Source organism: Heptranchias perlo, chromosome 4, assembly GCF_035084215.1.
Source record: "Heptranchias perlo isolate sHepPer1 chromosome 4, sHepPer1.hap1, whole genome shotgun sequence".
NCBI classification, from domain to species: Eukaryota; Metazoa; Chordata; class Chondrichthyes; order Hexanchiformes; family Hexanchidae; genus Heptranchias; species Heptranchias perlo.
Genome location: NC_090328.1, coordinates 35,803,833 through 35,829,336, shown reverse-complemented (window position 1 = coordinate 35,829,336; position 25,504 = coordinate 35,803,833). Strand labels below are relative to the sequence as shown.

General features: G+C 42.2%; 1 protein-coding gene across 1 annotated transcript in view; it reads left to right on the top strand.

Annotated features, from left to right (window-relative positions):
* The window catches only part of LOC137320865 (xanthine dehydrogenase-like), a 150,050-nt gene that overhangs the window by 22,097 nt on the left and 102,449 nt on the right, over nucleotides 1-25,504 (top strand). The window contains exons 3-5 of the mRNA XM_067982783.1: nucleotides 139-308; nucleotides 5,876-6,045; nucleotides 23,306-23,382. Of these exons, the coding sequence (XP_067838884.1) occupies nucleotides 139-308; nucleotides 5,876-6,045; nucleotides 23,306-23,382 (417 nt within the window). The remainder of the gene's footprint in view (nucleotides 1-138; nucleotides 309-5,875; nucleotides 6,046-23,305; nucleotides 23,383-25,504) is intronic.

Here is a 25,504-nt window from a genome sequence, read left to right as displayed (position 1 = left end):
ACTTAAAAGGTAGGTGATTGTATTTTCACTGTAATGCTAAAAGATCATCACCTACTGCTGTATCTTCATTAAAATTTACCAAGTTTTCTTTTCACAGTTCAGACTTATTACGTATATTTTCTAAATATCTCAAAACAGTGAAAGATGAAGACCCACAGATGTCTCTGGCTGAATACTTACGCTCCATCCTGCAGCTCTGTGGAACGAAGACCATGTGTCATGAAGGAGGCTGCGGATGCTGTGTTGTGGTGGTTGAATATGATGACCTAGTGAACCCAGGAAAAAGAATCATCAAGTCAATTAATTCAGTAAGCCTGCAACTTATATAATGTTTGTTATTCAGTGTTTATCAGTTTAGATAACAATGTTGACTTTATTTGTTATTGCATTTTCTCTTGCGTACGTTTTCTACCCCTTCAGTTGTGCGACCCTCACAATTGTACCTGCCCACACAGGACCAATTTGACCATGTGCAGATACCCAATGTCTTACAACAACAACAAGCATTTATGTAGCGCCTTTAACATAGTAAAACGTCCCAAGGTGCTTCACAGGAGCGTTATCAAACAAAATTTCACACCGAGCCACATAAGGAGGTATTCGGATGGGTGACCAAAAGCTTGGTCAAAGAGGTAGGTTTTAAGGAGCGTCTAAAAGGAGGAGGGAGAGGTTTAGGGAGGGAATTCCAGAGCTTAGTGCCTAGGCAGCTGAAGGCATGGTTGCCAGTGTTGGAGCAGTTAAAATCGGGGATGCGCAAGAGGCAAGAATTGGAGGAGCGCAGAGATCTTGGAGGGTAGTAGGGTTGGAAGAGGTTACAGAGATAGGGAGGGGCGAGGCCATGGACGGATTTGAAAACAAGGATGAGAATTTTAAAATCGAGGCGTTCCCAGACCAGGAGCCAATGTAGGTCAGCGAGCACAGGAGTGATAGGAGAAAGGGACTTGGTGTGATTTAGGATACGGGCAGCAGAGTTTTGGATGAGCTCAAGTTTTATGGAGGGCGGAAGATGGGAGGCCAGCCAGGAGAGTATTGGAATAGTCCCGTCTAGAGGTAAAAAAGGCATGGATGAGGGTTTCAGCAGCAGATGAGCTAAGGCGGGGCAAAGATGGGTGATGTTACAGATGTGGAAGTAGGCGGTCTTGATGATGGAGCAGATGTGTGGTCGGAAGCTCATCTCAGGGTCACATAGGACGCCAAGGTTGCAAATGGTCTGGTTCAGCCTCAGGCAGTGGCTGGGGAGAGGGATGGAGTTTGTGGCGGGGACCAAAGACGATGGCTTCGGTCTTCCCAATATTGGAGGAAATTTTTGGACAAGCAGTGTTACAAATGAGACAGTGGAGGGGTCGAGGGAGGTGGTTGTGAGGTAGAGCTGGGTGTCATCAGCGTACATGTGAAATCTGACATTGTGTTTTTGGATGGTGTAGCCGAGGGACAGCATGTAGATGAGAAATAGAAAGCGGCCAAGGATAGATCCTTGGAGGACTCCAGAGGTAACGGTGTGGGAGCAGGAAGAGAAGCCATTGTAGGTAATTCTCTAGCTACGACTGGAAAGATAAGAATGGAACCAGGCGAGCGCAGTCCCACCCCAGCTGGACGACAGTGGAAAGGCATTGGAGGAGGATGGTATGATCAACCTTGTCAGAGGCTGTAGACAGGTCAAGAAGGATGAGGAGGGATAGTTTACCATGGTCATAGTCACATAGAATGTCATTTGTGACTTTGATAAGGGCCATTTCGGTACTGTGGCAGGGGCGGAAACCGATTGGCGGGATTCAAACATGGAGTTACGGGAAAGATGGACACGGATTTGGGAGGGGACAACACGTTCAAGGACTTTGGAGAGGAGGTTGGAGATTTCGGTGCCTCAAACACTGAACTACCTATTTTCAATCACGGCAAATAAACATTTATGAGGCCATTCTAAGTCTGGCATGTTTTTGAATTGGTATGACAGAAATTTGTTATGGTGATGAGTGAGAAAATGGCCGTATACAGCTAATGCAAAAGATTTATTTCCACTTTTTATTTGAGGAGTAAGAGCAACTTCTTTAAAAATTGAAAGTAACTAGGATTGTTTTTTGGGTAGACCAGGTTATGTAGATCTTTGTGGCCATACAGCACCAAAAACTGCATTCCTCCATTAAGTATTTTCCAGAATGCTAAATTTCAGCAGATAGCGTTGAGGTAGAAATAGTCAGTGATTATGTGCCCAACAATAGGGTAAATGGCCTATGCTCATCCGTAGATTATGTTCATAGAAAGTACTTGATCTCCGCTTTGCGCTTCCAATAGTGATTTGGCTGAGATCACTGATTAATTGTGACAAAATAGGGAGATTTCTGTATTTTATTTCACATGGTTTTGAAATAACTAAAGTTACAATGGAAGCTGTCTTCCCTTCTCCAAATTCTAAAATGAAGGTCTAAAGTTAAGTTGACCACAAGAACCAAGCTGAATTGATTGATCTGGTAACTAGTCAAAATACAGAGGCATTGTTCTAGGTGTGATTTGAATTGTACATGGTCATGGCATTAATAGCTACTCATAACCAAGACAACATGTGAGCACCTGATCGCTAGTATTCTGTGCAACAATTTCCTACTCATTGTGTCATTGATCACGAATGATTGGCAGCTGTGATTTCAGGGTACTTTGGACTGGAGAAGTACTGGGAAATTCTGCCATTGGCTTTAGTTTTTGCTGGCAATCTGAACTCCGGGGATCAACTGAGGTTCACGTTCATGAATACCATCGTATTTGGAAGGACTGTTTCACAAGAATCGTCTTTAAAAAAAAAAGGGTATTTTAACCCCTTATGGACTGATTCTAATTTTATTATTTTTCAGTATCTTATCGTTTGGCTTCTTTGTATTAATTGACTTGTAAATAAATTTGGCGGATGGTTTTACCCTGTACATATTGATCTAAAATAGTGGCATTTTCCACCTTTTCAGGAGGTAAGAAGAATGTGGTGGGTATCCACTTTGATTTCCAGTGAACAATATACCAGAGTTACATCGAAATTACAGCACAGAAACAGGCCGTTTGGCCCAACTGGTCTATGCTGGCATTTATACTCCGCACAAGCCTCCTCCCTCTCTACTTCATCTAACCCTATCAGCATATCCTTCTATTCCTTCCTCCCTCTTGCTTATCTAGCTTCCCCTTAAATGCATCTATGCTTTTTGCCTCAACTACTCCTTGTGGTAGCGAGTTCCACATACTTGCCACTCTTTGAGTAAAGAAGTTTCTCCTGAATTCCCTATTGGATTTATTAGTGACTATTTTATATTTATGACCTCCAATTTTGGACTCCCCCACAAATGGAAACATTTTCTGTATGTCTACCCTATCAAACCCTTTCATTATCTTAAAGACCTCTATCAGGTCACTCCTTAGCCTTTTTTTCTAGAGAAAAGAGCGCCAGCCTGTTCAGCCTTTCCTGATCAGTTCTGGTATCATCCTTGTGAATCTTTTTTGCACCTTCTCCAATGCCTCTATATCCTTTCTAGGGTATAAAGACCCAAGTTAGTGGTTAATTGTTAAAATTGAACATGCTAACCCATACACAATACAAATATAGGTGCAAGTAGAGAGAGAGAGGATGAATGAATGTACAGATTGATATAATGATTGTAAGGGAAACAGGTAGACTAGGTGTGTGGCCTTAAAGAGAGGAAGAAGAACAGCAAAAGTGAAGTACAACCTTAAACAGATGGTATTGTGGAATGGAGGTCGATTAGTCTCCAAGTGGAAAAACAGCAATATCCAGACACAGCAAAAGAAAGCTTGAAGGGAAGGTGAGAGATCTGCCAGAAAAACGGATTGTAACATTTCCCAGGTAACCATGGTGCATATTTGCTCGTCTAAATTTTTTGGAGCAGGAAAGAAGGAAGTGTTCACAAATGTTATCAGAATAGTTGCTGCAGTAGTACTAAGACTTGTAACTCACTGGTCGTACACCACTGCTGGACATGCCACATAAGAAAAAAGATAGGAAAAGACCAACTGGCCAATCAAACCTGACCCATTCCACGATGTCATCTGCTCACACCATTAGCAATGCAATCTTCTCCGACCCCTGCAGGCAATCAAGCAAACTCCAGGAAACCACAGTGACCACTATCCTCGTCAATCCACCTACCTTCTATAACTTGAGTCATCTTCCATTCACATGAACTCATCCTTTATGGTACTATAAATGACTGCAAACTTAAATGTTGAAAACTGTGAAAAATTTCCAGTATTCAAAAGTTAAGAGGCACTCTTGACAATGCACATAATTGTTGAGGACTGTGCAAAATTGGTTTCCGTATCCATTTCACTATGCTGCAGAATTCTCTGTAAGCACTTAGTATAATTCATGATCGTATACTCTGAAAAGATTAGTTTATGATAGAAATTATGTAATTTAGAATCAACCAGAGGGGCAAAAATTACAGTACTGTACATTCCTCTGTAAATGGACAAGTTTAAAAATGGCTGAGATTTCAGTGCCCTTTATTTCAAAAGGTTGTAACCAAAAATTGTTTTAATTTCTGCTAATCCTTAAACTATGTTTGTCTCTTTCCTACTGTAACAGTGTTAACAAACGTTTTGCAAATAGGTTGTGGTCCCAGGGCTGCCTATTAACCAATTTGTAAGGAGCATCAGTTCTCAACACCACAGCTAGATTATGGTCCTCACAATAGGCCAGAAGTTCATATATGAATAAAGGAAAGTTTGAAATTGTTGCTGTTGTGCTACTATGACTATCCTCCAGAGATCTGATTGTGGAGTGTCATTGGTGGTGAGCATGGGGGTTCCTACTTGTTGGCCCAATTTTCTGTCATTGATGAAAGGTGTGTTGATGGGGGTAATCAGTAGAAAACTGGGAAGTGTATAAATACATAATGTAATAATATGCATGTTGCTTTAATTTGTACCTGAAGCAGTCTGTATCATAAAAGTGACAGATTCCTGCAGTAATAAAGACATTTAATACTGCATTTAGTGCATAAATGCTGGTGGTTGATCTTTAGACATTTGCTGACTGACACTTTTTAATCTGGAATAATCAAGTCACTATTGTGAACCTGTGACTAACATTACATATTTAAAGTACTGGGAGAATTTTTCTTCATGTGTGAAACGTTTCCACAGCTCCATCTACTGGCAGTTTCTTAGCTGCGAAGTCTTGCACTTAACCCTGTTTTAAAAATTGAATCTTTAAAAACAATTCTCCCTTTGTGCTAACATCCACTTGGTTTTGTTTAAACGGTGACTCATGGCACCCTAATCTGGGGTGCTAGCTGTTGCAATTACTGTGCCCAATAAGAAGTAGCTATTTCAGAAGATGCATGCTTCCTCGGTGATCTTATGATTTGATTGTGTATGTTCATTCACCTCTAGCAAAATAAGGGGTTAGTAATTCCACCAAACCAGTTCTCTAAATGATTGTAATATTCTGTACATACAGCAAATTGTACATTGTGTTGTGGAAAAGTAGTACGGTTGTTGTATTCATAACACCCGAAAATCACATGACTGCTCTTCTGAGATTGGGACTAAGACACATTATTGGGCAGAGAAGAGGGTCGACAAGTGACTGATGCTGACATTAAGGTGCCTGAATTAGGAAAGTGTTCTATTCCTTAGCACTTACCCCTCATCTCAATGATCCTAAATTCACCAAAAAAAACCTATATTGGATAGGCTTAAATACTATGAAAGTTTTCAGATCTAGTTTTGATTTGCACATTTTGTATGTGTATGTATTATATATACTGATTGACAATACAAAACAAATCTTAAATTCTGTACCTCTGTTTAAAAAAAACTCTGCTGTGGGTTTATGTCTAAAGGGCATATTGTGCCATATTTTTGAATTTTGCAGTGTTTGTTTCCACTCGGGTCCCTCCTGTCATTGAAGAACCATCAGGTTATAACAGTAGAGGCATTGGGGTCTGTAAAGAAGGGTTTACACCCCATACAACAGCGACTTGCTGATTATAATGGAAGTCAATGTGGATTCTGTAGCCCAGGCTTTGTCATGCAGATGTATGGGTAAGTACAGAAAGCTATCTATCTATTTTTGATATCTGTCTAAATATTTTCTATTTTTAAATGTGGTTTCAATTACCCCTCGGGATTCTTAAATTTGAGTTTTCCTGGGAAAGCCATTTATTGTTTTCCATACACATTATGACACCAAAACAAAACTTGTTATGGCAATAATGCCATTTAAATGTCAGCAGTAAGCTGTCTTACCATAATATTAAACGTAATAAAATAAAACCAGAAAGAACAGAAATAATAAATGTTAATCACTTGGGCCCTGAAATTCTGCAGGACAATAATCCTTCTACTAATGCCAGGATTATGCCTGCTGGTGATCTCTGTTGTTGCACTCTCCAAAGAATGCGGGGTCAGGGGGAGGTCCATTTGTGGGTGTCCACACCACTATGGGCACAGCTAAGGCTCCCTTCTTGTAGAGAAGGCCACGAATACAACGTAGGTGCCTGGGTCCAGGTGGAGTATCTATCCTCCCTTCCCCCAAGAAATTTCTTGATGGTGCTCCCAGCCGCTCCCTTGCTAAGGGTCAAGGAGTCCTCAAATTTTTTTAAAAAGCAACTTAACTCCTTTTTCGATCCTGGCCTGACCCCGATGTGAACTCCACAACTGCAAGTAGGTTAGCCGGTCGTCCAGAGCCTGTGCCAACCCTATGCTGGGCTACTTTAACGACCAAAGGCATGGGAATTCCTGACATAGGGGCCCCAATATTTACGTGAGGCCATGAAGAGAGCGGTGGGGAGGAGGATTTCCGGACAGGAAACCCAGAAGTGTGGGTTTCCCGAACATCCTGTCAATGTTGCCGTCGGGACATCTTTCAAATTTTTTTCGGGAGGTTTCCCGCCCGACAGGCAGCCAGAATTACAGGCTGGCTGCCTGTTTGGATGGGGAAGCAGCTGGTGAGCGGATGCCAGGTAAGTGGGACGTCGTTGGAGGAGGGTGGTTAGGGCCGGAGATCGGTGTGGGAGTGGGGGGGGGGGGTGGTGGTCAGAGATCGTGGGGTTGATTGGAGATTGTGTGGGAATGTTGAAGAAAACCATCAGTAAGTCCAAGTTAACCCCACTTACATTGGACAGGGAGAAGATCGGAGTGATGCTGAGAGTGGGTGGGTGGGGGGAGTCGGAGATCATGTGCGGCGAGGCTGTGTAGGAGATCGTGTGGGTGGGGTAGTCTGTGGCCGATCGTGCGTGTGGGATCATGGCAGGTAAGCTTGTTGGGCCTGGAGGAAACACTCCTGCTCCTTCTGGCCCACAAACAGTGCAATAAAGGCACTTACCTGTTGATCCGGGCCTTCTCTCCTCCTCTCACGAGGCGTTAATCAGAAGGCCCAGGAATCTCAGTCCCCAAGAGTTAAAATAAAAAAGCTATTAAAATGGAGAATCGCAGCCTCCTTAAAAGATTTCACTGACTGACCCGCCTCCTGAGAGCAGGTTGGTTGCCCACCCCTCGACCCGCCTCCATTAAAATTGGAAGTGGGCAGGTTGGGGTGGGGTTTTACATTTTTACCTTCCCACCTGCCTCCAACCCACCCGTCCTTGGGTTAAAATTACCCTCCTGGAGTCTTCAATCCCCTCCCCACCATTTCCTACATCGATGGCCAAGTTTGGGGCAGGTGGGTGCTCTGTCCCCAACTGGCCAACACAGATGCTTTGACGCTAGGCTGGGACCTGGTGTATATGGATCCAAACCTACTCTCTAGCTCTTCCTCCACAGTCACAACGGGAGTATGCCAGAAGGGCCATGAATATTTGCTTACCCTATCTTCCTATTTTCTCAAATGTTTATTTTTACTGTATTTATATATAATATATATACTTTATAAGGTAAAAGTTTTTTTCTCCTCTGCCTGCTAAGTCATACATCCAGTTTAGAAGTGGGGTCCACACTGTGGGGGGAGAAGGCCTCCAGTTTGCTGAAATCCAGCACTGAAGGCTGTGTTTTTCTGCCATTTGAGGTCCAGAACTCTGCAGATTGACATGACTAAGTTGATCTTGATGCAATTTTCCAGCATCAAATACGCGAGCATTATTGCAGGTACTTTTTCCACCTTTGATGCTGGTAGTCAGACAGGATAACCAGTTTGTGGCATAACAGAGATTAAAATATATTTCACATGTTCCTTTAATGCATTTTAACCTTTTTTCTGAATATTTATGACATTTTCCTGAAATGCTGTTTGTATTCAGCCAGTCAAAGTTCTATGGGGTGTCAGCCATGGCTCAGTTGGTAGTACTCTTGCCTCTGAGTAGGTCATGGGTTCAAGGCCCACTCCAGAGACTTGAGCACATAATCTAGCTGGCACTTCAGTGCAGTACTGAGGGAGTGCTGCACCGTCAGAAGTGCCGTCTTTCAGATGAGTCGTTAAACCAAGGCTCCAACTGCCTTCTGTCCCTGTCTCAGGTGGGTGTAAAAGATCCCATGGCTCTATTTGAAGAAGACAGGGGAGTTCTCCCGGTGTCCTGGCCAATATTTATCCCTCGGCAAATGCCTAAAACAGATGATCTGGTCATTTATTTCATTGCTGTTTGTGGGACCTTGCTGTGTGCAAATTGGCTGCCGGGTTCCTACATTACAACAGTGACTTCACTTCAAAAATACTCCATTGCCTGTAAAGTGTTTTGGGACATTCTGAGGTCATGAAAGGTGCTATAAAAATGCAAGTTGTTCTTCTTTCTCAACCCTTTACAGACCCCAATGCCTCTACTGTTATAACCTGATGGTTCTTAAATGACAGGAGGGCCCCAATTCAAAACAAATACTGCAAAATTCAAAAATATGGCACAATATGCCCTTTAGATATAAACCCACAGCACAGTTTTTATATTTCAGTTTATATTTTTACGACTAGAACTCCCTAAATTGATTCCAAGCACAACTGGTGCCAGCTGCATCCACCATATTTGCAGTTCAGCTGGTGTGACAGATGTGATCGTGAGGTTCCTGCATCTGTCACTGTACCATGTGCTGCCTGGGAGATGGGATCAGGCTGCAAGTGGTTGCACTTGATTATATTCTTGGGTTTGACAGATCAGTGGTAAAATTTAGTGATTCCATCAACAAGAATGTCAAATTAAGCAGCACAGTTCCTTTAATAAATCTATAAAAGTAGCAAGGCTGTGTAAAAATTCCTAGTTAATACCAAGTTTTGGAATGATGCCAATGAAGTATATCTGTAGGCAAAAAATAAATTTTTAATTATTTTTCAAAACCCATAAAAAATGTTGATGGGGATTTTTAGGCACCATAAGTAATGTAAAGAGTTGTCAGTTCTTTCAATTCTACCGTATAATATAGTTCGTCCAGTTTGTGCTTGGTTTTGAAAACAAATAATTCCAGTGCTGAAAGATTGCTCACATTTTTGATGTAGCTAACTTTCTGGTCTGAAGATGTTGGTGGCGTATTGTCTAACATGGTGTTCAACACCCAGTTGTCTCAACTAGTCGGCAAATGCCACTGAATTTTTACATACCAGTGTAAAATACATTTTGGGAGACTCTACTAACATTAAAAGACTAGAAATAAAGTTCAATAAGTCCATCATGAATCTTTTATAAACTTCACATTGTATGTTGTTAAGTACTTGCTGCCTAAATTTGATTTGGACAACTTCCCACCTCAATTCCACCTCATTTAACTTGTATCAACATCAATGCTGTTTTATGCAATAGATCAAGGTTAAAAAAAAAAGCAGCTGATGAGCAAATTGAAGTGTAATAATTTTGCAGCAGTAGTCATTACTATGTAAGATATCCAGTACAACTGAGCGACAACTTGTATGCAGATCAGAAATTTCCCTGTATAGTGCAAATCGGTTATAAGCAGCTTACCTGTACAGACTTGACTTGTTTGGCATGTCCAATGGCAGTTGACAGAATTGTGTGTTCATTTCTGGTCAAGGAGGCACAAGGGAAATATCTAAGTCCTGGAAATGATGCCGAGAAGGCCATTGGACTGATCCCCCATTTCACAGGATTGAGTTGTGAGGAGAAGCTAGAAAACTTAGACTCTTCAGCTTTGGAAGGAGGTGAATGAGAGGGGTATCTAGAATTACATACTAAGTAGAATAGAAAAGGTAAATCTGCAACACTATTTTAAGTTAAACCACAGCTGCAGGACAAGAGATATAGGTATGACTGATAAAAGACAAGTTCAGATCTGACTTCGGAAAGCAGTTCTTCATATAAATAGGTCAGTACCCAGATTAGTTTTGATTTGCAGCACAAATGAAAAGACGCTATCTACAGAAGTGATATAAAAATGAGTAATTAGCTCTCATGTAAACAAGGGATGGAGTTTTCTACCTCTCAGTTTGTCATCCCACAAATTTTTGCCCATGTAGCAGGTTGGTGAGCGCAGAAGGAGAAAACTCTGGTCAAGAATTTTATTAATATTCTTTTTGACTGCTTGACTTTTGACGGTATTCCTGTTAGGTGAAAAGCTCTTGTGGAACATTATTTTTTTTAAAAACCAAGTAATTATTTTGAAGCAAAGATGAGGTTTGAGCTCCTTGTCGCCTTTATAGACTCTTTTCCCATTTGTCTGTTGGAAATAGGATTAAGTTTGTGATAAATCAAATTGTAACTGGGTAGGAGGTCAGATGAGTAAGAGGGAACTACTTCACATTGTTAATACCTCTGAGATGATTTACTTTTTCACGCTTATTGCCAGACTTTGCTAAACTGCTGCCCATTTTTCCACCTTTGCATTGCAATTAAATCAGATTCAGATTTCCAGAGCTCTAGGGAGCTGACCCGTTGGCCACTGCAGCTCCAAGTGGAATTGGGAAACTTGAATCTGCTGATTTAACTGCAAATGCAGACAAATGGCTGCTGGCCAACAAGTTCTGGCATAAGGTGAGTACCAAGTGAGGCAAACACAGTCACCTTTGAGAAGATTGCCTTTTGTCTCTCTTGTGGTGTACTTGTTGCCAGAACTTGGTGGCTTGCTTGTCTGTGTTTGCTTTGCAGTTACATTAGTAAATACATATTTGATGTGTTCCCAGAGAACTGCCCCATTAGTTACCACAGTCACCAAATGCAGACAAATAGGTTGTCATACTTCAGCCTAAGCCCACCCTGATCAAGGCAAAGGCAGTCCGATTACCTCATTCAGGTTGGGCTTGTTGCTACCAGTGGCTCACTTGTCTGCATTTGAAGTTAAATCAGAAGATTTAAATTTCCCATACTTCAGGAAAATGCCCCATCAGTTACAATGAGTTCCTGAGAGTGCGGGAAGTTTTAATTTATTAGTTTTAATGCGCATACATGCTGTGTTAATAACTCCTTCGCTGAGCCTCAGTCTTCACCCGATGTTTTAACGAAAATCAAGAGTGTGACGAAATACAGTGCTCGATATATAGGAGATTCGGATAAAGTTAAATTTAAAAACTAGATGGCGTTCCACTCTGGTCTAGCAGGAAATTGAGCACTAACCTTTTAGTACAAAACCGTCATCTTGGAGTAAATGAGCCTCAAGCTGACTGAACATTTAATGCCATCTGGTGCCTAAGGTAATTTTTCAGTTAAAAAGAAAACCATGACACATGTAGCCAGGAGGCCAATTGTTTTTCTTGTTGAGCTGTTGGATTTTGTATAGCACAATTGCTTGGTTTTTAATGTTTGCATTAGACCAAAGCAGCCATTACTTTAGTGATAAAATTTCTATTCTTAATAACTACATTGCTATTTACATCAAAGCATAGCATTTTTTTTGTCTTAGTCATTCTCAGGATGAGGGCATCGCTGGCATTTAATGGTAGTGGGCCACCTTCTTGAACTGCTGATAGCGGTTTGATGCAACTAAGTGGTTTTCTAGGCCACATCAGAGAGCAGTTAAGAGCCACATATAGGCCAGACTGGATAAGGACGGCAGGTTTCCTTCTCTGAAGGACACCAGTGAACCAGTTGGGTTTTTACGACAATCCGACAGCTCTTGATTAACATCACCTTTTTATTTCAAGATTTTTTTTTAAACTTAATTCAAATTCACAAACTGCCATGGTGGGATTTGAACTCTCGTTCATCTGGATTATTAGTCCGTACCTCTGGATTACTAGTCCAGTAATATAACCACTGCACTATTGTATCCTAGGCTTTGCCAATGGGACAAGTTTATAAGCATGGTTGTTTCTGTTTAACAAAATGATTTCCCTTCAGGCTTTCTAAATATAAGACTTCACTGAATATATTTTCCTCAGTATGGTAATTTTAACAAAAATGTTGATGTGAGTATAAAGCAATGTTCCTTGCTTTGTACTGCTAAAATTAGCAAATGGATTAAAATATGCCCTAACAATTTAATGTTCCAGGTGAGATGTGCAATTAACCTAAATCAGGTCTTATTAGTATAATTAATGTTAGCAGCAAACCAAGTTATAATTTATGGTCCACAATGACTGGATTTAAGAACTTTTAAATCTCATGGTTAAGTTGTTTTTTTTTAAATCAGTCAAATGAGGAGAACAGACATGGGGAGTTGGGTCAAATGCGGATGGCTGACCGGGGGAGTCGGGTTACGTGAGGAAAGCTGGCATTGAGATTTGAGTCAGGTGAGGAATGCTGACATGGGCATTCTGGTTAATAAGGGGTTACGGCTACATGCCCACATCACTCCTAAATCTGCCATTGATTATTTTTTGACAATAACTGTTCTGATCCTGTGCTGAAAGGGAGTCCAGGATGCACTTTTCATCTCCATTCTCCCCGTGCTAAAATTGCATGTGTTTCTTAATGTTCTTTAACAAGCAGATTTTATTTTTGTATTTTTCTTTCTCCCTTTACATATATATAGGCTGTGATCAAAACTGAGACTAGTGGTAATAACGGAGGAAAAATCTGTTGCTGGTTTTGCTCACCAGTTTAGTCACATTGACCCTGAAGTTCCACAGCTCGTGGCCCTGGATTATGCCCCTTTGTAAAGGGGCCACAGTTAAATAAATATTAAAAAATGATCTGGATTCTTCAGGCCCATTTGGCCCATCATGCCTGTAGCAACTTTGTAAAAGTGCCAACCACTTAGTACCTTTTCCCCACCCTTTCCCCATTTCTGCTTAAAATTTTCTTCAAATATTTATACACTTCCCTAGCCACCAACTCCACTCCTCTCCCTGGCCACTGTCTGAGGCTGAATCAGACCGTTCGCAGCCTTGGCGTCCTATTTGACCCTGAGATGAGCTTCCGACCACATATCGACTCCATCACCAAGACCGCCTACTTCCACCTCCAACATCGCCCGCCCCCACCCCTGCCTCAGCTCATCTGCTGCTGAAACCCTCATCCATGCCTTTGTTACCTCTAGACTTGACTATTCGAATTCTCCCCTGGCCGGCCTCCCATCTTCCACCCTCCATAAACTTGAGCTCATCTAAAACTGCTGCCTGTACCCTAACTCGCACCAAATCCCGTTCACCCATCACCCCTGTACTCGTCGACCTACATTGGCTGCCGGTCCAGAAATACCTTGATTTTAAAATTCTCATCCTTGTTTTCAATTCCCTCCATAGCCTCGCCCCTCCCTATCTCTATAACTTCCTCCAGTCCTACAATCCTCCGTGGTCTCTGCACTCCTCCATTTCTTGCCTCTTGCGCAGCCCCAATTTTAATCGCTCCATCTTTGGCAGCCGTGCCTTCAGCTGCCTAGGCCCAGAGCTCTGGAATTCCCTCCCTAAACTCCTCTGCCTCTCTACCTCTCTCCTCCTTTAAGACACTCCTTAAAACCTATCTCTTTGACCAAGCTTTTGGCCACCTGTCCTAATATCTCCTTTCATGACTTGGTGTCAAATTTTGTTTGAAAATCACTGCTGTAAAGTGTCTTGGGACGTTTTACTATGTTAAAGGCACTATATATATGCAAGTTGTTATTGTTGATCCCTCTTAAAAGCCGCTATGGATTCTGCTACCATCACTGTTTCAGGTGGGGCATTCCAAATCCTAAAAACCTCTGCCTCAAAATATTCTCCTAACTATTCCCTTTTATTGGTGATGATCCTAAATTTATGCCCTTGAGTTACTGACTCACCAACTAGTGGAAATAGTTTTTCCCTAATTATGTTATCAAAACTCTTCCTAATTTTGAAAACCTCTATTAGGTCTCCCCTTAGCCTTGGCCTTTCATGAAAAGAGCTTCAGTTTCTCTGGTTTCTGTTAATAATAAAGCCCTTTATCACTTGTATTAACTTAGTAAATCTCTTCTTTACTCTCTCCATGACCTTGACCGCCTCCCTAAAGTCGGCAGGGCCAAACCTGGACACCCATTCTAACTGCAGCCTATCCAGTTATTTATATAGGTTTAGCATGACCTCTGCTTTTAAACTGTGTGCCCCTATTTATAAAACTTAAGCCCCTATCTTTTTTTTATTACGGCTTGATCAACTTCTCCTCACACTTTAAAGATCTGCATTTCTGAGCCCCTAAGCCTCTCTGTATCCTCTATTCCTTTTAAAGTTTTACAATTTAATCTTTATTTACTATATAGATTACTCCACCTCCTTCGGACTTATAATGTTGCCAAGAAAAGTAGTAAGCCTGAGGATTGGGAGAATTTTAGAAACCAGCAAAGGATGACCAAAAAATTGATAGAGGGAGAAAATAGAATATGAGAGTAAACTAGCAAGAAATATAAGAGTTTCTACAAGTAAGTAAAAAGGAAGAGAGTAGCAAAAGTAAACAGTCCCTTAGAGGCTGAGACAGGAGAAATTATAATGGGGAATAAGAAAATAGCAAAGACTTTAAACAAATAATTTGTATCTGTCTTCACAGTGGAAGACACAAAAAAAATGCCAGAAATAGTGGAAAACCAAGGAACTTAAAGTAGGTAATATTAGTGGAGAAAAAGTACTGGAGATATTAATGGGGCTAAAAGACGACAAATCCCCTGGACCTGATGGCCTACATCCTAGCGTTCTAAAAGAGGTGGCTGCAGAGATAGTGGATGCATTGGTTTTGAACTTCCAAAATTCCCTAGATTCTAGAACGGTCCCAGTGGATTGGAAGGTAGCAAATGTAACCCCGCTATTGAAGAAAGGAGGGAGAGAGATAACAGGGAACTACAGGCCCGTTAGCCTGACATCAGTCATTAGGAAAATGCTGGAATCCATTATTAAGGGGGTAGTAATAAGGCACTTAGAAAATCATAAAATGATTAGGCAGAGTCAACATGGTTTTATGAAAGGGAAATCGTGTTTGACAAATCTATTAGAATTTTTGAGGATGTAACTAACAGGGTAGATAAAGGGAAACCAGTGGATGTAGTATATTTGGATTTTCAAAAGGTGTTCGATGAGGTGCCACACAAAAGGTTGTTATACAAGATAAGGGCTGTTAGCATGGATAGAGGATTGGTTAACAGACAGAAAACAGAGAGTAGGAATAAACGTGTCATTTTCAGATTGGCAGGCTGTTACTAGTGAGGTGCTGCAAGGATCAGTGCTTGAGCCTCAGCTATTTATAATCTATATTAATGACTTAGATGAAGGCACCAAGTGTAATGTATCCAAGTTTGCTGTCGATACAAAGCTAGGTGGGAAAGTAAGTTGTGAGGAGGACGCAAAGAGTCTGCAAAGGGATAGAGACAGGTTAAGTGAGTGGGCAAGAAGGTGGCAGATGGAATATAATGTGGGGAAATGTGAGGTTATTCACTTTGGTAGGAGGAATAGAAAAACAGGATATTTTTAAAACCGTGAGAAACTATTAAATGTTGGTGTTCAGAGAGATTTGGGTGTTCTTGTACACTAAACACAGAAAGTTAACATGCAGGTTCAGCAAGCAATTTGAAGGCAAATGATATATTGGCCTTTATTGCAAGGGGGTTGGAGTACAAGAGTAAGGAAGTCTTGCTGCAATTGTACAGGGTTTTGGTGAGACCGCACCTGGAGTAATGTGTACAAATTTGGTCTCCTTGCCTTGGATGTGGTGCAACGAAGGTTCACCAGATTGATTCCTGGGATGAGAGGGTTGTCCTATGAGGAGAGATTGAGTAGAATGGGCATATACTCTCTGGAGTTTAGAAGAATGAGAGGTGATCTCATTGAAACATATAAGATTCTGAGAGGGCTTGACAGGGTTGATGCTGAGAGGCTGTTTCCACTGGCTGGAGAGTCTAGAACTCGGGGGCAGAGTCTCAGGATAAAGGGTCAACCATTTAGGATTGAGATGAGGTGGAATTTCTTCACTCAGAAGGTTGCCAATCTTTGGAATTCTCTACCCCAGAGGGATGTGGATGCTCAGTCGCTGAGTATATTCAAGACTGAGATCGATAGATTTTTGGACTCTAAGGGCGTCAAGGGATAAGGGGATCGGGCGGGAAAGTGGAGTTGAGGTTGAAGATCAGCCATGATCTTATTGAATGGCGGAGCAGGCTCGAGGGGCCGTATGGCCGACTTCCTGCTCCTATTTCTTATGTTCCCTGTTTAATCTCGCTCTCCCTTCCCCCCAATAAAAAAAACACTAAACATTAACCTTACCTGAATAAAGCTTTCGAAATTAATCCTTTAATTTTTCTTCAAATAATTTGGAAGAACGGACCATTTGAAGTCTGAAGATAAACATTGTTCCACTCATGCTGACAAAATCCCATTGATTGACTGGGAAATTGTGCAACTGCATGTGCTGAGACTGCAGTGTCTTTGTTTAGCTTGCACAATCATAGACCTGGACAAAAACATCTAGTCCGAGGCTTTTGAGGCTGAGACCGTCAAATAAAAAACATGAATGAAGGTACACAAAAACACAAAAATAATTTTATAGTGAAATTTAATAACTTTATTTTGAAATATGTAATTATTAATGTTCTTATTTAGTTACAAACCTTATTTTAAGTGGTCACTTGGCTGAGGGGAAAACTGACAGTAGAAAGGTTTTTCAGAAAGTCTTTTGCTTTCTCCTTTCTAAGAAATTTGCATATTGCTAAATTAGAATTAATAAATTTGAATCACAGTTAATCAGTTTGTATTTCAGCCAATCAGCTGGAAGAAATTAGCATTTAGCTTGAATAAATTGATGTATTTCAATATCCGCTGATTTGTACTGCAAGAATTTGAATAACTCGAATATAATTTGAATGTTTTTTTTAATCCAATTATTTGCATATTTGTGTGGAAACTGTGGAGCAGATTTTCCCATTCCTGCACCTGGGGCTATTGGATCGCCTGAATGCAAGGAATACCGGAAAATCGGGCAGGATGGAGTGCGTCTTGTAAAGGAACCCCAACTATTTTCTATCTATTTAAATTAATGGATTAAAAAAAGGACAGACTATATCAGAGATGTGTGCTCCTCCTCACCAGATTTTCCTGCATTGGCTGCACCCAGGTGATCCAATAGACTTGGGTACAGGTAAATGTGCCCCTATAAATAAGTGGCCTTGATTGTTATAATTTGTTTGATTATGTATGTAGATTATTTTATCATTTTTAAAAGTGCATGATACAGAGGAGGATATTTAAAGATGTATAGGAAGTAGGTTGCGAGTACTAGAGTATTGAAGAGGTGCATGGTGGAGATGCATTGGGAGGTGGGTGACATAAGAGGGTTTATTGGGTTAAATGAGCATTGTGGAGGAGAATCATTGAGTGAGGAAATGTGGTTGGGTAGGTGGGGGGATTGGGGGGGATGTCGGTGGCACTGATGGGATCAGGATTCTGGATTATGGCAGTGCAGAGAGATGATGTGGCGTATGATGTTAGATCCTGATGCTTGGGAGCACTGGGAAGAGGGTAGAAAGGAGATCTTGAGATGTGGAAGCACTGAAGGCAGTAACGGTATGGAATATTGGGGAGGGAATGTTTCTGGGAGTAATTGGAAGGGAATCCTACTGGGCGGGGACAGTGGGACAGGGATTTTAGACTGCCATTGAGAAAAGCACAGTAAATAGAGTCTTTGTCAATTTTGGGTCAACAATGGGTGGGGAGGGGGATGGTGGTAAGGCACTGGTGGGGAGGGGAAGAGGAGTGGCAAGAGGCAGTTGGAGGAAGTGGGGAGGGTAGCACAAGCTACCCATCCCATATAAAAACAGAAAATGCTGGAAATACTTAGCAAGTCAGGCAGCATCTGTGGAGAAAGAAACCGAGTGAAACATATAAGATTGTGAAGGGGCTTGATCGGGTGGATGCGGTAAGGATATTCCCAAGGATGGGTGAAACTAGAACTAGGGGGCATAATCTTAGAATAAGGGGCTGCTCTTTCAAAACTGAGATGAGGAGAAACTTCTTCACTCAGAGGGTAGTAGGTCTGTGGAATTTGCTGCCCCAGGAAGCTGTGGAAGCTACGTCATTAAATAAATTTAAAACAGAAATAGACAGTTTCCTAGAAGTAAAGGGAATTAGGGGTTACGGGGAGCGGGCAAGAAATTGGACATGAAGCTGAGTTCGGATCGGTCAAGGCCCTGTGGATGGCGGAGCGGACCCAGGGGCTGAGTGGCCGGGTCCTGCTCCTACTTCTTGTGTTCTTTAGATTTGAGGTTAGGATCAGATCAGCCATGATCTTATTGAATGGCAGAGCAGGCTCGAGGGGCCGATTGGCCTACTACTCCTATTTCTTATGTTCTTATTTTTCAGGTCAATGACCTTTCGTCAGAACTGTGGACTACCTCATAATGAATGCTTCATGGCTTTTTCCTGGTATTATGCACAATGATGATTCTGAACAATAATCAGCCCGCTTGATTGGTACCCCATCCACCACCCTAAATGTTCACTCCCTTCACCAACAGTGCACCGTGGCTGCAGTGTGTACCATCTATAGGATGCACTGCAGCAACTTGCCAAGGCTGCTTCGACAGCACCTCCCAAACCCGCGAGCTCTACCAGCTAGAAGGAAAAGGGCAGCAGGCACATGGGAACAACATAACCTGCACATTCCCCTCCAAGTCGCACACCATCCTGACTTGGAAATATATCGCCGTTCCTTCATCGTCGCTGGGTCAAAATCCTGGAACTCCCTACCTAACGGCACTGTGGGAGAACCTTCACCACACGGACTGCAGCGGTTCAAGAAGGCGGCTCACCACCACCTTCTCAAGGGCAATTAGGGATGGGCAATAAATGCTGGCCTTGCCAGCGACGCCCACGTCCCATGAATGAATTTTTTAAAAATTGAGAGCAAACCATTTCTGTTCAGTCGGCAATGGACTTGATATGAAGAACCCGGATTCCCACATGGGTCTGTACTGGAGAGAAACCTGTGCCCTGACCAGCTGATGCCTCCTTTGCACAGGGAAAGCACTACCCCTTGCAAACATAAGCCTCAATTATTATTTGGAGCTGGATTGAGATGGAGAGCAGGCGGGCAAGCGACAAATGCACACGATTAAAAAAAACTTACCTTAAATGGTCTCCTCTGGTCACGGATCAGTTCTGACAAAAGGTCATCAACCTGAAACGTTCACTCTCTTTCTTTCTCCGCAGGTGCTGCCTGACTTGGAGTATTTCCAGCATTTTCTGTTTTTACTTCAGATTTCCAGCATCCGCAGTATTTTGCTTTTGACTAACCGTCCCATGATGTTATTTACCTATGCCAAGCTGTTAATTGATTATCTTACACACTATCCTACAGCATCAAACAAGTGTCAAACACTCTAGGGCAATTTTAACACTACAAGCTCAGTGAAAACTGTGCAGATGTGCCGGTAAAATTGTCACGGTGACTTAACCGCTGATCTTCCACCTGGATCCTGCAGTCTTCAGTTTTACCTTGCTCTTCTGAGCAGGCGGAAGAGCACCTGCTTGAAGTTGGCGGGGTCCTTCTTTAAATATGCAAATCATAAAATGATTAGGCAGAGTCAGCACAGTTTTATGAAAGGGAAATCATGTTTGACAAATCTATTAGAGTTTTTTGAGGGTGTAACTAGCAGGGTAGATTAGAGAGAACCAGTGGATGTAGTATATTTGGATTTTCAAAAGGCATTCGATAAGGTGCCATACAAGAGGTTGTTGCACAAGCTTACGGCTCATGGGATTGGGAGTAATGTATTAGCATGGATTGAGAATTGGTTAACGGACAGAAAACAGAGAGTAGGAATAAACGGGTCATTTTCGGGTTGGCAGGTTGTAACTATTGGGGTGCCGCAAGGATCGGTGCTTGGGCCTCAGCTGTTTACAATATATATCAAAGACTTAGATGAGGGGACCGAGTGTAATGTATCCAAGCTGGTGATACAAAGCGAGGTGGGAAAGTAAGCAGTGAGGAGGACGCAAAGAGGCTGCAAAGGGCTATAGACAAGTTAAGTGAGTGGATGAGATGGTGGCAGATGGAATATAATGTGGAGAAATGTGAAATTATCCACTTTGGTAGGAATAATAGAAAAGCAGAATATTTTTTAAAAGGTGAGACACTAAGAAATGTTGGTATTCAGAGGGATTTGGGTGTCCTTGTACACGAATCACAGAAAGTTAACATGTAGGTGCAGCAAGTAATTAGGAAGGCAAATTCTATGTTAGCCTTTATTGCAAGGGGGTTGGAGTATAAGAGTACTGAGGTCTTGCTTCAATTATATAGGGCTCTGGTGAGACCTCACCTGGAGTATTGTGTACAGTTTTGGTCTCCTTATCTAAGAAAGGATATACTTACCCTAGAGGTGGTGCAACGCAGGTTCACAAGATTGATTCCTGGGATGAGAGGGTTGTCCTATGAGGAGAGATTGTGTAGAATGGGCCGATATTCTCTGGAGTTTAAAATACTGATAGGTGATGTCGTTGGAACATATAAAATTTTTAGAGGGCTTGACAGGGTAGGTGCTCAGAGGCTGTTTGCCCTGGCTGGCGAGTCCAGAACTAGACATCATAGTCTCAAGATAAGGGGTTGCCAATATAGGACTGAGATGAGGAAAAATGTCTTCACTCAGGGTTGTGAATCTTTTAAATTCTCTACCCTAGAAGGCTGTGGATGCTCAGTCGTTGAGTATATTCAAGGCTGAGATCGATGAATATTTGGATACTAAGGGAATGAAGAGATATAGGGACAGGGTGGGAAAGTGGTGTTGAGGCAGAAGATCATCCATTATCTTATTGAATGGCAGAGCAGGCTCAAGGGGCCCTATGGCCTACTCCTGTTCCTATTCCTTATATTCTTAGATTGAGATCCAATGACGTCAATTTAAATTTTAACTGCAATTTTAACTTCGGTCTGAACGGGGACGGTCTTATCGATTATCCGCCAGGTGAAGATAGTAGGACAAGGATCAGTGACCACAAGAGGCCAATTAAGATAAGTTTTTTCTTTTCGAGTGCATTTGGCACTTGCCTGTGCCCCCCCCCCCCCCCCCAATCTGAATCAAGCTCCAAGTAACAATCGAGGCTTGTGTTTGCAAGAGGTAGTGCTTTCCCGGTGCAAAGGACGCATCAGCTTGACAGGGCACAGGGTTCTTTCACGTACAGGACCATGTGGGAATCCGGGTTCTTTATATCAAGTCCATTGCCCACTGAACAGAAAGAGTTTGCACCCAATTAATGTTCAGAATCATCATTGTTTACAGTACCAGGAAAAGGCCATGAAGCATTCATTACGTGCAGCCCACAGTGCCCACATTATTCGAATAGGAATAAAAACTGTCTGGTTCTTACAAGACCAGGGTTATCCTTTGAAAAGTGGCTGCTGATCCGCCAGAGAAACCACCTAACATCAGAAGTAAGACTCGCACTGAAAGCCTGGGCAGCTGTTTGTCATTCCTCTGTGCCATATCTTCCTGCAAAACAAGTGTGTAGTCTGCGGCTTGGTTTTATAAACGATGTGTGCAAATGTGCAGTGGTTGTGTACAGTGTTTTAATTTATTCCTTCTAGAGGGTGTAGTATTTTCCAACGAAGGCTTGACTTTGTTGCAGTGCAACACTCAATGTGGTACTTATACATACGGAGCAGGAAGGTAGCAGGTTCAGTTCCTTGTTTGTGCTAATTGTAAACAATTTTACAACACCAAGTTATAGTCCAGTAATTTTATTTTAAATTCACAAGCTTTCGGAGGCTTCCTCCTTCGTCAGGTAAATGTTCAGGAGCTCCTTGAAGCCTACGCATTTATACTTCACAGAACAATACATGGTGTTTACAGACTGCCCCTGCAACTGCCCGTTGCCAAGGCAATCACCGTGTTCAGACAGAGAGGTGTCACCTGCAGAACCCCCGAATACACATTCAACAAAAAAACAAACAGGAAAAAAAAACAGAGAGAGGCAGAAACATCCGGAAGGCAGAGAAAGCCAGCAAATGACCCATTATATTAAAAACAGATAACATTTGTTCGCTGGTGGGGTAACGTGTAGCGTGACATGAACCCAAGATCCCGGTTGAGGCCGTCCTCATGGGTGCGGAACTTGGCTATCAATTTCTGCTCGACGATTTTGCGTTGTCGTGTGTCTCGAAGGCCGCCTTGGAGTACGCTTACCCGAAGGTCGGTGGATGAATGTCCATGACTGCTGAAGTGTTCCCCGACTGGGAGGGAACCCTCCTGTTTGGCGATTGTTGCGCGGTGTCCGTTCATCCGTTGTCGCAGCGTCTGCATGGTCTCGCCAATGTACCATGCTCTGGGGCATCCTTTCCTGCAACGTATGAGGTAGACAACGTTGGCCGAGTCACAGGAGTATGAACCATGCACCTGGTGGGTGGTGTCCTCTCGTGTGATGGTGGTATCTGTGTCGATGATCTGGCATGTCTTGCAGAGGTTACCGTGGCAGGGTTGTGTGGTGTCGTGGACGCTGTTCTCTTGAAAGCTAGGTAATTTGCTGCGAACGATGGTCTGTTTGAGGTTGGGTGGCTGTTTAAAGGCGAGTAGTGGAGGTGTGGGGATGGCCATAGCGAGGTGTTTGTCCTCATTGATGACATGTTGAAGGCTGCGGAGAACATGGCGTAGTTTCTCCGCTCCGGGGAAGTACTGGACGACAAAGGGTACTCTGTTGGTTGCGTCCCGTGTTGGTCTCCTGAGGAGGTCTATGCGATTTTTTGCTGTGGCCCGTCGGAACTGTCGATAAGTTAGCTGATCCTAACTGGAGCATTAGTAGGGACTCTACTGTTGCATTCAGAGAAGTAGTGCAAATGTACAAATGCCGATTAAGGTCAAACAGCATGCCAACACTTATTGACTCTCTCTTGAAGCTATTTGGATGAGGTAGTGTAGAACTAGTGCCCAGAGAATCATACCCCAGAAAGAGTCTGTGGCTTCATGAAGGAGAGCATAGCGTTGAAAAATAGAGAAATATTGGTTGATCGTGGCCTGTGTTGATTTTGGTCTTGAATTTTAGACACTCATGCTCTTTCATTCCTTTCTTCTCCAGGCTTCTGAAGAATAATGCAACTCCTAGCTCTCAGGAGGTGGAGGATAACTTTGATGGCAATGTCTGCAGATGTACAGGTTTGTAGATTCTTCAATAGGCATTGATTTGGGAAAATGCACATGGCATCTTGAACTAGTTCCAGTGAGTTAAAATAAATCGATTCATCTTCACATCCCATTTTATTGATTGTTAAATGTTGTGGAATTTTTACCTAGAAGGCTGCTTCATACAATGCGGCCTTGTCCATAACTGCCATCTCTGCCAATACTTGATCAACTGACGGGGCATAGTCCTTGTGGCTGTCTTCCCCCCTGAGCTGCAATTGCATGCTGCTGTAAAGTACTGTACTGAGTGCTCCAACCAAGAACTCTCCAAATGTCAACTGCAAAATTTGATTGGGAAGCAATGGAACTCACTGTAACCACTTGTGTTTGAAGTAAGTACTCATTAATACTGTTTTGAGGAAAATCATCTTTCTGGACTTCTTGTGATAAACTTCATGTGTTTGATTTTGCTGTAAATTGTGTAATGCATGAAATTATTTGGTGGTTGGAATGCCAGTAATAGAACTTATGCTTCAGGCTGCTACATCCAGTGGTTTATACTTAAATATTTAGTTTTTTTTATATTTTAATTCCCCTCACTTTGCCATATTTTGTGTTTCTCATACAAGGTTCCTCCATGCCACAAATTCATCTTAAGAACATAAGAAATAGGCACAGGAGTAGGCCATGCTGCCCCTCGAGCCTGCTCCGCCATTCAGTAAGATAATGGCTGATCTTCTACCTCAACTCCACTTTCCTGTCCTATCCCCATATCCCTTCATACCCTTGGTGTCCAAAAAATTTTTTGATCACAGTCTTAAATATATTCAACAACTGAGCATCCACAACCCTCTGGGGCAGAGAATTCCAAAGATTCACAACCCTCTGAGTGAAGACATTTTTCCTCATCTTGGTCCTAAATGGCCGACCCCCCATCTTGAGACTATGACCCCTAGTTCTAGAATCTCCAGCCAGGGCAAACAGACTCTCAGCACCTACCCTATCAAACTGTTTTTATATTTTATATGTTTCAATGAGGTCACCCATCATTCTTCTAAACTCCAGAGAATATAGAACCATTGTACACAGCCTCTCCTCATAGGACAACCCTCTTGTTCCAGGAATCAATCGAGTGAACCTTCTTGCACCCCCTCTAAGGCAAGTATATCCTTCCTTAGGTAAAAAGACCAGAACTGTACATAGTACTCCAGGTATGGTCTCACCAGAGCCCTAAATAATTGAAGCACGACCTCAGTACTCATATACTCCAACCCCCTTGCAAAAATGGTTAGCTTACCATTTGCCTTCCTAATTGCTTGCTGTACCTGCATGTTAACTTTTTGTGATTCATGTACAAGGACACCCAAATCCCTCTGACTTCCAATATTTCTTAGTCTCTCATCTTTTAAAAAATATTCTGCTTTTCTATTCTTCCTACTAAAGTGGATAATTTCACATTTCCCCACATTGTACTCCCATCTGCCAACATCTCGCCCACTCACTTAACCTGTCTGTATCCCGTTGCCGACTCTTTGCGTCCTCCTCGCAGCTTACTTTTCCACCTAGCTTTGTGTCAGCAAACTTGGATACGTTACACTCGGTCCCGTCATCTAAGTTATTGATATATATTGTAAACAGTTGAGGCCCAAGCACTGATCCTTGCGGCACCCCACTAGTTACAACCTGTCAATCCGAAAATGACCCATTTATTCCTACCCTTTGTTTTCTGTCCATTAACCAATCCTCAATCCAGGCTAATACATTACCCCCAATCTCATGAGCCCTAATCTTGCGTAACAAACTTTTGTGTAGCACCTTATCGAATGTCTTTTGAAAATCCAAACATACTACATCCACTGGTTTCCCCCTTATCTACCCTGCTAGTTACAGGTCAAAAAATTCTAATAGATTTATTAAACACAATTTCCCTTTCATAAAACCGTGTTGACTCTGCTTAATCATATTATGACTTTCTAAGTGCCCTGTTACTATGCCCTTAATAATAAATTCCAACATTTTCCCTACTAATGTCAGGCTAACTGGCCTGTAGTTCCCTGTTTTCTTCAACTGATGGGTCAGGCGGTCATCTGCTTCCAGACCACAACTACTGTAAAGAAATTGCACTCACTTGCTTTTGTCACTTCGTCATTGTGCT